The sequence below is a fragment of the Hyaena hyaena genome, unplaced genomic scaffold, assembly GCF_003009895.1.
Source record: "Hyaena hyaena isolate Hyena2069 unplaced genomic scaffold, ASM300989v1 scaffold_607, whole genome shotgun sequence".
Taxonomy (NCBI): domain Eukaryota; kingdom Metazoa; phylum Chordata; class Mammalia; order Carnivora; family Hyaenidae; genus Hyaena; species Hyaena hyaena.
In genome coordinates, this window is record NW_024081241.1 from 240,581 (window position 1) to 253,499 (window position 12,919).

Below are 12,919 nucleotides of genomic sequence, written 5' to 3' on the forward strand. Positions count from 1 at the left end.
ATAGGTGTGCAATAGAAGTATTTCAGGGGGACAAACACTTAGTTCAGCCTCTGTGGAGTGGAAGATGCCTGAAGCATTAATTACTTTATAGAAACTTTCAAAGCAAGTGAAAAGAAGCAGCTTTCTAGGCAGAGAGAACAGTTTGTAGACAGCCATTGAGTCAGGAAACAACTTGGGTCATTTAGGAAGCAGGTAATCATTAAGTATTGTTGGAGAAAGTGGAGAGGAGTAGAAGAGATGAGGTTGAAGAAGTGGGTTGGGGTCAAATCTAATCAGACTTGCCTAAGAGTTGACTGGCAAGATGGTGGACTTTATTTTGGAGACCTAGCTTCCCAACTCCATGTCCTTAAGAGATAGGGCTGTTCCTAGGACATCCCCCTCTGTGCATTACCTATGTGAATGCACCTCTGTAGGCGAACAGAACTTTGTGAAGTTCTGTTCTTAAGTTCTGCATCAGAGATGTCTGATCACCTGGCTTAATCCAGTGATAGCTTTTAGAGTACCTAGATGAAGAAAGGAAATGTGACACAATTAAGCACCTCTCCAAGATACTTTTTCCCTCAACCAAGACGTATTCTTAAGCAGGAGCACATTTGATAAGTGAAAAACAACATTCTTTGAAGCTGGTGAAACATGGAGTTATATGTTTTAATAGATATTCAAGCTCAGGGAAGATTGTGTTGCTTAATAATGACATCTAACTGAATAGAAGGCCAGTTCAGCTCTATACAAACATGGGCTAGGTGAAAAGGCCTGAGATTTTCCTTAAAAAATATTGGCATGTAGGCTCAAAGCGGGGGAAATATAAGGGAGTAGAGTTCTCCACCATAGGGTATAAAGTAGTTGTATCTCAGGAAATGTTTCCATGAGCAATCAAGTACCTTCATTATTTAAAAATAATTTCCAAAATGTAACCATTTAATGTCTAACTTTGAGTAACTTCCTGGCAAAACCGTCAAAGAGAAACTGACTTTAAAAATATATTTATATGTCATAGTACTTGAATGTGTTGACATGGTATATGGGACTGTTAATCATAAGTCATTTATGAAATGTCTTAATCTTTTTGAAGAGCCAGTGTTTAATTTGCTTGTATCTCCGTTACATTGATTTCCCTCGTATACTTACTGTGCCCATCTTTCTTGTTTCTTCGGACTTGCCCTGTTGCTCTCTTTCTAATATCTTCAGTTGAATGCTCTGCTCATTTTTTTTAAACTTTATTTCCTGTGAAATTTCCCTTTAAACCCTGCCTTATTCCCAGCAGTGTTGACATAGAGTTTCTATTGTTCTTCTTTTTAAGTATTTATTTAGTTTACCTGTAATCCCCTCCTATTAAAAAACCCAACTTTTAATTATAGAAATTTCCAAATCTATTCAGAAGTAGAGACAATTGTATAATGACACAGAACTTCCACAGTTACAAACTCGTGGCTAATCCTGTTTTAATGTATTGAGACCCCAGCTAGTACTTCCTCCAGGTTGAGGTGTTAGAAAGATTCTGCAAAGTGATCTTTGTTATAATAGTAGTGCCCTTGGCTTGCCTTCCTATGCATAGCTACAAACCTCAGATTGATCTGATGCGTGAGAAAGGATCTTAAATTTAAATTGTGACCACTCAAAGCATGTGATTCTCTGATGCTGCTCCCAATAAATTGTTAGTATAGTATACTTTCACTCAAGATGGCAGAATCAAGAAAACTGAGCATGAACTCTAAAGCAACTTCATGAATGGTCCATTCCACCTCCTTTTTAGTAATGAAAAACATTGAAGCCTTGAGGGCTAAATGCCTTGTTCAGGGTCGCTCTGCAAACTAATGACAGAGCTAGGGCTGTGGTCTCCTGGGTCAGTCACTCTCCATGAGGAGAACAGATGTCTGGGCTGTTTTTCTATACGTAGTTTCAGACAGATAGCTTCTGATTTAGGCAGCATTGTGAAATAGGGGAAGTGCATTCTGTAGTCTTGGGCTCTGCTGCCTTCGTGTTCCATGAATTCCTTGCTTCTAGAGACACTTCTTCTCTTAAGCTCCTCTCTGTTCCTATTACCTTTCTGCTATCAAAAAGGAAATTATTATTTTATTCATACACTTGGTATGATTTTGGTTGGAATGATAGAAAATTGTACTGTAAATTCCTGATTCCTAGCATCTTGAATCCTTAGCATCTTGCCCAGTTCTTGATGTATAATAGATGCCATTATCTGTTTCAGGAACGAATAACTGGTGGATGGGTAGGTGGATGGATGGATGGATGGATTTGCATTCTATGTTCATCTCTGGTCCCCTTCTGTTAGATGTATTGCTAAGGTGTCTCACAAAAATGACAGCAATGGAACATATGCTTAATCATAAATTGACTTTTGGATCCTGTTCGTTTTTCAGAGAATTCCACACTTGGGCATAATCTGAATCACTGCTCGTGTTTGTTTGCTCTAAAGTTAGAGATTTGCATCAGTTTAAAATGTTTGTGAGTGTAATTAAGTGTTTCCGTTGTTTCAGACCTCAGGCCTGTCCACTCTGGTGTACACTTACGTATGCCTAACATGGTTTCACTTGTGGCAATGCCTGTAAGACAGATTTTTGCAACATGAATCATTTCTACCGATAACCATAATTTTGCCCTTCCTGCTTTGCACTGATTACAGCACCAGGAAGAGGGGGAGAGGGGCACACTGGCCTTTGGAACATCTGCCTTAAGCTTGAAGCAGGGAGAATGAAAGCTCACTGTATTAGATTCCTCCTTGAGCAGAACCGAATGCCTGATAACAGCCAGCCAGGAGCTGGGGTAGTTAAGAGCAGCAATTTTACATTACACTGGAGTTTCTAGGCTGGCATGGAAAGAGATGCCAGTATTAGCTATTTGCATCTTTCTGTAGCCACAGGGATATGTGAACAGCTGGAGAATTAATTTGATATATATTCCCAGAAGCTTCTCCTCTGCCAACAGAATTCCATTACTGTGAGCTTCTGAGTGTGTACTGTGAGTTTGTTTCTTGCCTTTTAATATCTGCTATAGCATATTTCTGGTAAGTGGATTGCCACGTAATGGGGTGCAACTATATCTTGGTTTGGAGTAAACTCCATTAACCTAAGCTGGTACAAGGTAGAGAAGGTAAGGCTCGAAATATACAAATGCCTCCGCCTTCAGGAAGTCAAGATTTTAGATGAACACAGTCCTGTGTCCAGTAAATGCGGTCACACCTGAAACATTTTATTCCATATTAGTGGAATTTCAGACACCAGCACACAGCTGGAAAGATATTTTGAAGAGAGGAGTGGTGGGATCCGGGCTGAGTCGGGCCAGGGTTGCCTCGGCTGGTTCCTGGAGCTCCTGGACCTGCTGTTTCCCAGACCTGAAGTCGGATGTCTCCATACTCTGGGTGTTTTCCACCTCCTCTTCCCCAACACCCTCTTTCCTACCGTCAGGATTGAAACTTCCAACTAGCCCTTGCATTTAAAATCATTTTTTTTTCTGGGGCACCTGGGTGGCTCAGTCGGTTAAGTGTCCGACTTCAGCTCAGGTCGTGATCTCACGGTTTGTGGGTTCAAGCCCCACGTCAGGCTCTGTGCTAACAGCTTGGCACCTGGAGCCTGCTTCAGATTTTATGTCTCCCTCCCTTATTCATGCTCTGTTTCTCTCTGTCTCAATAATTAAACATCAAGAAAAATTTTAAATGAATTAAATCTTTTTTTTTGTAATTTATTTTTTAATGTTTATTTTCGAGAGAGAGAATGCACTACCAGGAGAGGGTCAGAGAGAGGAGACACAGAATCACAGAATCCAAAGCAGGCCAGGCTCCAGGCTCTGAGCACAGGGCCTGATGTGGAGCCCAAACCCACGAACTGTGAAATCATGACCTGAGCCGACATCAGATGCTTAATCAGCTGAGCCACTTGGGGACCCCAAAATGTTTTGTCTACTGTGGAAGGAGGGAATTTTAAGCATCATCAAGAATCCTGGAAGATGCTTTGTGGAGCAGAAGGAACCAATCCAGGATAAGACTGAATGTGGCTCCTAGAAGGACAGGTGAATTTGCTTTGGCACCATGTTTACACTCTTAAAACAAAAAGCACATTCTGCAAAATCATTTACTACATTAAAAATGAGAGAGATGTTGGGAAAGAGTGGATTAGGGGCAGGTCAGTCAAAACCTATGGAACTATATACAGAGAAGGTAAATACAGACTATGAGAATCCAAGTAAAAATACTGACACAGGTAAACCCCCGCCCATAGCATTTGCACCTGGAGCCTGGACAGCCCACCCTTTGCAGCCTTACATACTCCCAGGCTCCTACCACTTCAGGGCCTGGGGCCTTGAAGACACTTACTTCTAATGGAAACCAGGTTGATCAGAATTAAACCTAAGATCCAAGGGTAGTTTCTTCATCATGATACTTGTTTTTTTTTTATTTTTTATTTATTTCTGAGAGAGAGAGAAAGAGAGAGAGAGACAGCTTGAGCAGGGGAGGGTCAGAGAGAGAAGAGGGGACACAGAATCTGAAACAGGCTCCAGGCTCTGAGCTGGCTGTCAGCGCAGAGCTCGAACCCACGAACCGTGAGATCATCACCTGTGCCGAAGCCAGATGCTTAACTGACTGAGCCACCCAGGCGCCCTATCATGATATTTAAATACAGGTGAAACGTGTCTAATTTTTGCACTTGCATTTGCAACCTGCCACATAGTTTTAATGTCATGGAAAGTTCAGCCCCTAGAGCAGTCATTTCTCCTACCAAAAGAAGGAATTTAAACAAGATCGTCAGTCTTTTCTTATCGTGTTCGTTTTTGCTAAGGCTTTTCCTTTCATTGTGACAAAAACTTGATCTTTTCATAGCATTAATGTGCTGGAAAAAATCAGGTATGAGTCAGGGCAACCTTTGCATATTATTGACTTCGTTTTCCTTTTCTCCAATTACGTATTGGCTAAATCCCACTAAAGAGATACATCTATTTATGGTTTGGTGTAACCGTGAGAAGAGGTACCCTGTGTCCTTTGTTATCTCTCAGACTTGCCTGTGCTGCCTTGGCCCAGGTGGATCAGCAGGACATGTCTCTTTAAAGCAGCAGCCCCGGGGCAATCCCAAGACCTTGTCAGGTGGTACACAAGGTCCAAACTGGTTTCACCACAGTATAAAAATGTTACCTTTATTCCGTGTGACACATTTGCAAAGGCACTAGTGCTCAGGCTGCTGACATCTTAGCGTGAATAGAGGCTGTGACACCATGTTTGTGTATCCCTACCACTGCTAACACATCTTCTTACATCCCTTGTTAGCATTCTGGGGGGTGACATGGGGACTGTGCGTGCAGCAGTTCTGTTTCAGAAATACCTGAAACACAGTGCTTGTCTAGAAGTAGAGCATCGTGTTTTGAGATGTCGTCTATGCATCCAAGTGGAGATGTCCCGTTAGTAGATACATATACCTGTCTCTTCATTGTAGTACTTAACGTATGGGGACATATTTGAACATGCATGTGTTTAATTTCATACATGAAATCATTTCTCTCATTTAGAAAAATAATTCAACATCCTGATTTGGCAACTTGCAGAAGTTACAAACTTAAAGATACATTTGCAGAGGTATCTTTTCAGGGTAGGAGACTACCATCTGGTACCCCGAAAAAAAACAAAACTACTTGACATACGTATTTAAAGGGCAATACTCCTGTTTTTAGCTTCTTTTTTCACCCGCCAACCAGTCCAAGGAGAAATCAGGAATCAGAATTAGAGGGGTCTTTGGGGTCTTTTATATGTGGATTTACTTAAGAGAGATTTAAAAACAGCAGATTTGCCAAGCACTGTCAGAAGAACTAGTGGGCTCAGATTTGATTTCTGTAATCAAACCTCACTAAATCTTTGCTTTGAATCCCTGTTGGTTGGCCGTTAAATTATTTTAAAGTATAATGTTCTGTAATAGAAAAACATAAAAGCATTTGTCTCCAAAGCATGTTGTGCTTGATCCTATAAAGCCATGGTTGCCAAGGGAACTATTTGCCAAGAAGAAAACCAAGTATTGATTAGGGTGGGGGGAGGGAATTGAAAAGCTTCCCTCAGAAAAGAAAATAAAGGTATATAAGGCATTTGGGAGTGCAGAGTCCAGTGCTTTCTAACTGGACATGGTGGCATGACATTTCTGAGGAGATGGTCAGGCCTCATGGGTAGTCTGTTGCTGCTGCCAACAGGCTTCTACTGGGACAAAGCAAAAATTGGCCAGGAGCCAGGAAGAGCATCAACGACCATTTTTTTAATTGTGATTCACATTCAGGGAAAATGGTCTTCCTCAAAAACACATGGGCAGCAACATGGCAGTGACATGAAATACATGACTGGATGTATAGTATAGTATTGTGTGTGTGTGTGTGTGTGTGTGTGTGTGTACATGCATAGATATGTATGTTACAGGGGCGCCTGGGTGGCTTAGTCGGTTAAGCGTCCAACTTTTGCTTAGGTCATGATCTCGCGGTTCGTGGGTTCAGGCCCCGCGTCGGGCTCTGTGCTGACTGCCAGCTCAGAGCCTGGAGCCTGTTTCAGTCTGTGACTCCCTCTCTGTCTGACCCTCCCCTGCTCACGCTGTCTCTCTCTCTCTCTCTCCTAGAAATAAATAAAACATTAAAAAAAAAAAAAAGATGTATGTTACAGTACTTTATATATATAGTTATGGAATACTATAATAAGTTCTGGGGTTAGGGGTGTTCAAAGTTGGATAAGATCTGACTTCCACACACAAGGACTCTTATCTAGTGGGGAAGTTTGACTTCTGTAAAGCCATTGTCGTAGGTGACCAGAGGTCAGTGCCTGAGGGAGCATGGAGAAGACTTCTCCAAAGAGGTGATGTTTGAACTGCGTCTTCGTCTTCGAGGATGAGGAGGAGCTATCATTGGCAGAAGGGAAGGGAGGTGTTCTAGGCAGATGATACTCCATGAGCAAAGGTGTGGAAGCAGTGATAAAGGGTCTGTAGTGAGAGTCTCAGTGCACTTAGGGCATTGGGATGTGTGAGGGATTGGTGAAAGAGGAGTTGTAGAAATATAAGCCATATTATGAAGAACCTTTGATTCTGCAGTAAGAAGTTTGGGGTTTTTCTAGTTGACAAGAGAGAGCCACCGAGCAGGTTTGTTTTTTGAGGGTGATGGTTGGGATAATAGTGTGGGGAATGGGGTTGTGGAGGGACAAGCGGATGGTGGCTGAGAGACAGGTGAGAGAGTGGCATAGTCCTTTAGGACCATGATATCTTCAGGGAGTTCTGGTTCTAATGGAGGGAAGAGGGGTTTTACTGTGGGGAAAAATCAGGATCCACTATGGTGATAGATTAACTGTACATATGTATAAAAATAAGAAAAAAGATTTTTTAGAATACGGTGGGGAAAAGAAATAAATAGAAATAAGGGAAAAGTAGGAGAGAATAGGTAGTTTTCTAGTGGTTCAGATGTTACTTGATTTCTTAGAAGTTTTTAAGTTCCTAGGATTGAACTAACTCAGAGTCACAAAGTTGGACATAAAGTCCCCAAAATGTCTTCATGACAAATGTCACTGAACTGGATTAGGAGAATAGTACTAATAGCATGTTCAACTGCCATGTGTTCTGTATGATATGATAATCAAAGACTAAATTATCACCTACGTTTCTGTGTTGTTTCATTGTGTTCTTTACTGGTTTTCCTTTCAGGGTAAGTTAGTAATTTTACTGTTGTCTTGAAGATGGAAATGTACCTTTGTGTGTTGATAGGTTATTTTTTTAATGTTTTTTTTTTTTTTCATTTATTTCTGCTCAAGAGAGGCAGCATGAGCAGGGGAGGGTCAGAGAGAGAGGGAGACACAGAATCCGAAACAGGATCCAGGCTCTGAGCTAGCTGTCAGCACAGAGCCCGATGCGGGGCTCAAACCCACAAACCGTTAGATCATGATCTGAGCCGAAGTCGGATGCTTAACTGACTGAGCCACCCAGGCGCCCCAGTATGTTATTTTTAAAGCCCAAATACAAGCTAAACAAGAAAACAAATTTTAAAACAGATAAATGGTGTTTCTGTTGAAACTTCATAAGATCATTTTACTAAGAGCCCAGACTTTGATCAAATAAGTGAACCTGATCTGAAATCAGAATTGAGGAGGTTTTCTATTTTCCATTTTCAAAGAAGTGCGGTGAAGCTCTTTATGTTGTAAATGATGTCTTTCTAAAGACCCCTTGATGAGAAAATTAGTTCAGTGAGAGGGAGAACTGCCTTTTGCCTCACTTATGTGGTAAGTTAGTGATGTCACCAGAAGTAAAATTTAGCTGTAAAAAAAAATTCTAGCCATTTATTTACACTGTCTTCTATGAAAACACATTCTGAGGATGGCTTTACACCTGCCTTAGTTTACAACACATTTAAGATATCTTAGATTCAAGCACTTTTCAAAAATTCACTCCAGATATGGTTATCAGAAACATGTTTACTGTTTAACAGTACCTGGTTAAGGCACGATAAAGCACCTATTAAAGATAATGTTAAGAGGGGGGAAAACTGATAAAATGTCCCAGAGATGCATAGAGAAATAGTCGGTTTCCTAGAAGAGGTGTTTGAACTGTGAGGAGTAGCATGGAACGTTGAGTCAGCCTGTGGTTCTTTCAAGCTTGTTCCATTTGTCTGAGCTGGATGCCACGAAAGTAGTTCTGAGATCTACTTTGTTTCTTCTCCTTTACTCTATTCCATGACCAGGATACTGATTTGATCTTAGCCTCAGAGTATGACTACCTCAGCCTCTCACCAAACTGTGGCCCCCAGTTTTGTGCTCCTCTCTGGCTTTGGTTTTGGGCAGTGGTGGACATTAGCATCTGAACCCAAATGCATCAGAGAAGTCTCCACCGTTGTATCCATTCTTGACTCTTTTGGTGGTGTCTTCGTTTTTTATGTTTATTAGCCTATCTTGATATGTTAAGTCACAGAGCTGTTTTAAACCTAAAGTGGTGTCAACTAGATGGAGTAAAAAAATTGTGGGTAGTTTTTAATCATTTTGTAGATGGACAAATGTGACTCCTGTAACTTTATTTAAAGTAGGAAAATCCAGGATTCCTTAAAATAACATGTAAGATGGGGCACCTGGGTGGCTCAGTCGGTTAAGTGTCTGACTTCGGCTCAAGTCATGATCTCACGGTTAATGGGTTCGAGCTTCGCATCAGGCTCTGTGCTGGCAGCTCAGAGCTTGCAGCCTGCTTCGGATTCTGTGTCTCCTTCTCTCTCTGTCCCTGCTCGCTCTCTGTCTCTCTCTGTCTCATAAATAAACATTAAAAAAAAACTAACACATAAGAGAAGTGGTAGTTTTTTATTACAAAACACTAGCCATTTAATGTCTACATGTGTGGCTATATTTCCTTTTTCTCACTTATTAGGAGATTGGGTTTCATTCTTTTGTCAAATTACAGCCAAATTGCCTTTCGTAAATTGAGGTGTCAATATCAGGTGTTAATCTTGACATCTTTGCACGTTTTTGCTCTCAAACAGGCCTTTAAAGGAAGCTGCAAGCAAATATTATGTGGTGGTTCATTGTTTTGCAGATGAGAACTGGGACGATGACCAACTGCTTGGTTTTGAACCCTGCAATGAAAACCTCGTCTCTGGCTGCAATATAATCAATGGGAAATGCGAATGTGACACCATTCGGACCTGCAACAATCCCTTTGAGTTTCCGAGGAAGGATATGTGCCTTTCAGCTTTGAAGAGGATTGAAGGTAAGTACTGATTTTCACAGCTGTGAGGCTTAGCACTGCGTGACTCTGAGCGGTGATAGTATTTGAGCTTGAAGAAGCAGAGACACAGTTACAGAGATTGGTAGCTTTTATAGTCCTAAACAAAATGCATCAAGTTGACTGGGTTACTGATGTGGTGATGTGTATGTTGTGTGTGCACGTGCATTTGTGTTTCCTGGATGCCATGGACTGGGGCAGTGCTGTGGTCGCATGAGCAGGGTAGTTTGTGCCAGCTTACCTGGGTCGCCACTACATAATGGAGGATTTCCCGAGTGGTGTGCTCGAGATGGGCATCTGTTGTCCCCTGGTCCATCCCGCTTGGTGCGGATGGCACGGTGCTCCGTGAGGACAGTGCTAATTAGAAACGCAGCTCATCTGGCAAGAACGTGTATCTCTTTAGCAGAGACGGGAGGACTACACAGTGATGGTTGAATGCTTAGGTTGAACATAGGTGTGGATGGGTCATTGGGTGCTTCACCTGTGGGATTAAGTCAAAAATTACATTTAAACAACAAGAAAATTAGGGGCACCTGGGTGGCTCAGTCTATTGGGCCTCCGACTTAAGCTCAGGTCATGAGTTTGAGCCCCATGTCAGGCTCTGTCCTGACAGCTCAGAGCCTGGAACCTGCTTTGGATTCCGTGTCTCCCCCTCTCCCTCTCTGCCCCTCTCTCACTCGTGCTCTCTGTCTCTCTCTCTTTTCTCTCCCAAAAATAAATATACATTTAAAAAATTAAAAAATAAATAAGAAAATTATACTAATACGGTCCATAACTTCTGTACATTGCTGCATAAAAACTAGACGAAGGATTAGAGAGTCGGAAGTATGATTCCTAACTACAGGAATGATGAGTGACATGCCCGGAGAGTTTGGTGCATTGGGTTACAACTGGAATTAACAAAGGGTAAAGTCTGGGCTTGGGTTTCAGCCCTGCCCCAGACCAGCATGGAACTTTCTCCTAGCCCCAGGTTCTTCTGGAAGGGGAAAAGAAAAAAAAAGAAAAAAAAGCTGAATGAGACGTTCTTAAATGTATCTGTTATCTCTAACATGCTGTCATTCTAAGATGGAAAGATTGGTAATGTGGTTTGGAATAGCAAGGATTTGTGAGGTCCCATGAGGGCAGAACAGCAGGACTGAAGTTTTTGAATCGTTTTAAGTTTCCAACTCCTATTAAATGATAATAAAGAATAAGAAATTTATAATAGCCTCTAAAATTAGCAGAAGTACAAATTTCTCTTTGTGTTTCCCAAGACTGCTGAATCATTAGAAGAGATGATAATGACAGTAGGAAACAGTAGAAATAAAATTTTAGAACTGCTGAGAGTCTTAGGTAGGTAACATTTAGTCCGGCCCTTAAATGTGAAAATTGGAAAACTGAGCTCCACGCAGTTGGTAGGTAACAAGCCTAGGACTAACCCCGTCACATGTTGTCATCTCCATCATCGCGTCAGAAAGCACGTTCCCTAGCTCGTTTGCATTGTCTTGTGGCTCTGTGCTCACCTCTGTCCCTACCCCACTGTCTGCCAGAAAAAAAGTATTTCGCCTATTTTAGTGTATGTAAACCTTCAGGGATACTAGATGCGGTGGTCAAATAATGGATTGATTTAGTTACTCAGACATACTTAAAATCACATTATATAAAATAATACAGCAACTTAGGTTATTTTTGCCATTCTTATGTGCCACAAAGCTGTTTTTTCCTCAGATATTTTAAATGCATCCCCGTCACTGTCATTGTCCCTGTTCGGGCTACCTTCGAAGTCCTGTAACTCCCTGTACTTCAGCACACACTCTTACCCACCATCTAAATGGCTTGAGATGTAGCAGATTTTGAACTTAAGTTATCACAAGAAGTTTTGTTCTGAATTCTGTGTCTTTTTGCATAAAACTGGGACAGTTGCATTTTTTAATTAGTTAGGTGTATATTTATGATCTTTACAGTGTGGAGATTAATGGCATTGATTTTTAAAGTGATTCTAAATAGGTTGTTTACAAGATCCAGCACTTCCAATTTTGAGAGCATTCCCTCAGGAATAATTACTGTAGCTGATTAAATTTCTTTACTTTTTTTTTTGTTGTTGTTGTTGTTGTTAAAAGATCCTGTCAAATGGCCTCTGTATAATCCAAGAGTAGAATTGGTTGAGCTCGTTTAAGGTTAATGTATCTTCTTTTTTTTTTTTTTAATATTTTTATTTATTTCCAGGAGAGAGAGAGAGACAGCGTGAGCAGGGGAGGGTCAGAGAGAGGGGGAGACACAGACTCTGAAACAGGCTCCAGGCTCTGTGCTGGCAGTCAGCACAGAGCCCGACGCGGGGCTCGAACCCACGAACCGCGAGATCATGACCTAAGCGAAAGTCGGACGCTTAACCGACTAAGCCACCCAGGCGCCCCTAAGGTTAATGTATCTTCTACAAAGAGTACTCTTGTTTTGTTTCAAAATAAAGCACCCTGTGATATAGTCAACATCTTACAAGAAGTCAGTATTAAGGGATTTCTCTTTTTTGAAAAACAAGTTTGAAGGAAAAGGCTCAAGCTATATTCAAGTTGATACTTCATATGAAAGAGTGAGTGATGGTATAGTATTGTATCCAGTTAGGTTGTTAATGGCAATGAAGGCTTGGAATACTTCTAGGAACTCAGGGCCAGAGAAGTGTGAACTGGAATTGCAGGGAAAGGTATGGAGGAGGTAGAGTCGGAAGAGTTTAGAATATGCATGGTGATGGATTCTAGGAAGCACAGCAGGGTGGACAATGGAATGAAACCTAGAAATGAGGTTGCATGACTTAAGTCACATGGGGCACTGGTCTAAGAGAATGAGGTTTTATATTGACAGGGTATAGGAAATACAGGTGGGATGGTGGCCAGGGACCAGATGACAAAATGTCTGCAGCTTCAAAAAGGGAGCTCAAGTCTGGTACTAGGAACTATCAGAAACCATCGCAGGTTTATGAGCAGAGAGAGAAGCAAGGCCTGGCCAAATCAGTGACGGGCTGACTGGGGTCATGGGGTGAGCGGGGAGATACTGCAGTCTGGAGGCTCGCCGGAGAGCCGATTCAGTTACTGAGATGTGGAGCCACGAGACACTGGACTGGGGGCTAGTGGGGAAGCAGCAAGGAAGGGCGGATATGCACATATTGCCCAAGGAACCTACTGTATCCACTCACAGATCCGGGAGGGGTGAAAGTGTGCAAAGATGATTCG

At 41.7% G+C, this 12,919-nt stretch overlaps 1 protein-coding gene across 2 annotated transcripts in view; it reads left to right on the plus strand.

The window, feature by feature from the left end:
- The window catches only part of CRIM1 (cysteine rich transmembrane BMP regulator 1), a 190,496-nt gene that overhangs the window by 31,918 nt on the left and 145,659 nt on the right, over positions 1 to 12,919 (plus strand). For both annotated transcript variants that reach the window (XM_039257229.1, XM_039257228.1), the window contains exon 2: positions 9,528 to 9,701. In XM_039257229.1, coding sequence (XP_039113160.1) covers positions 9,528 to 9,701 — 174 coding nt within the window. The remainder of the gene's footprint in view (positions 1 to 9,527; positions 9,702 to 12,919) is intronic.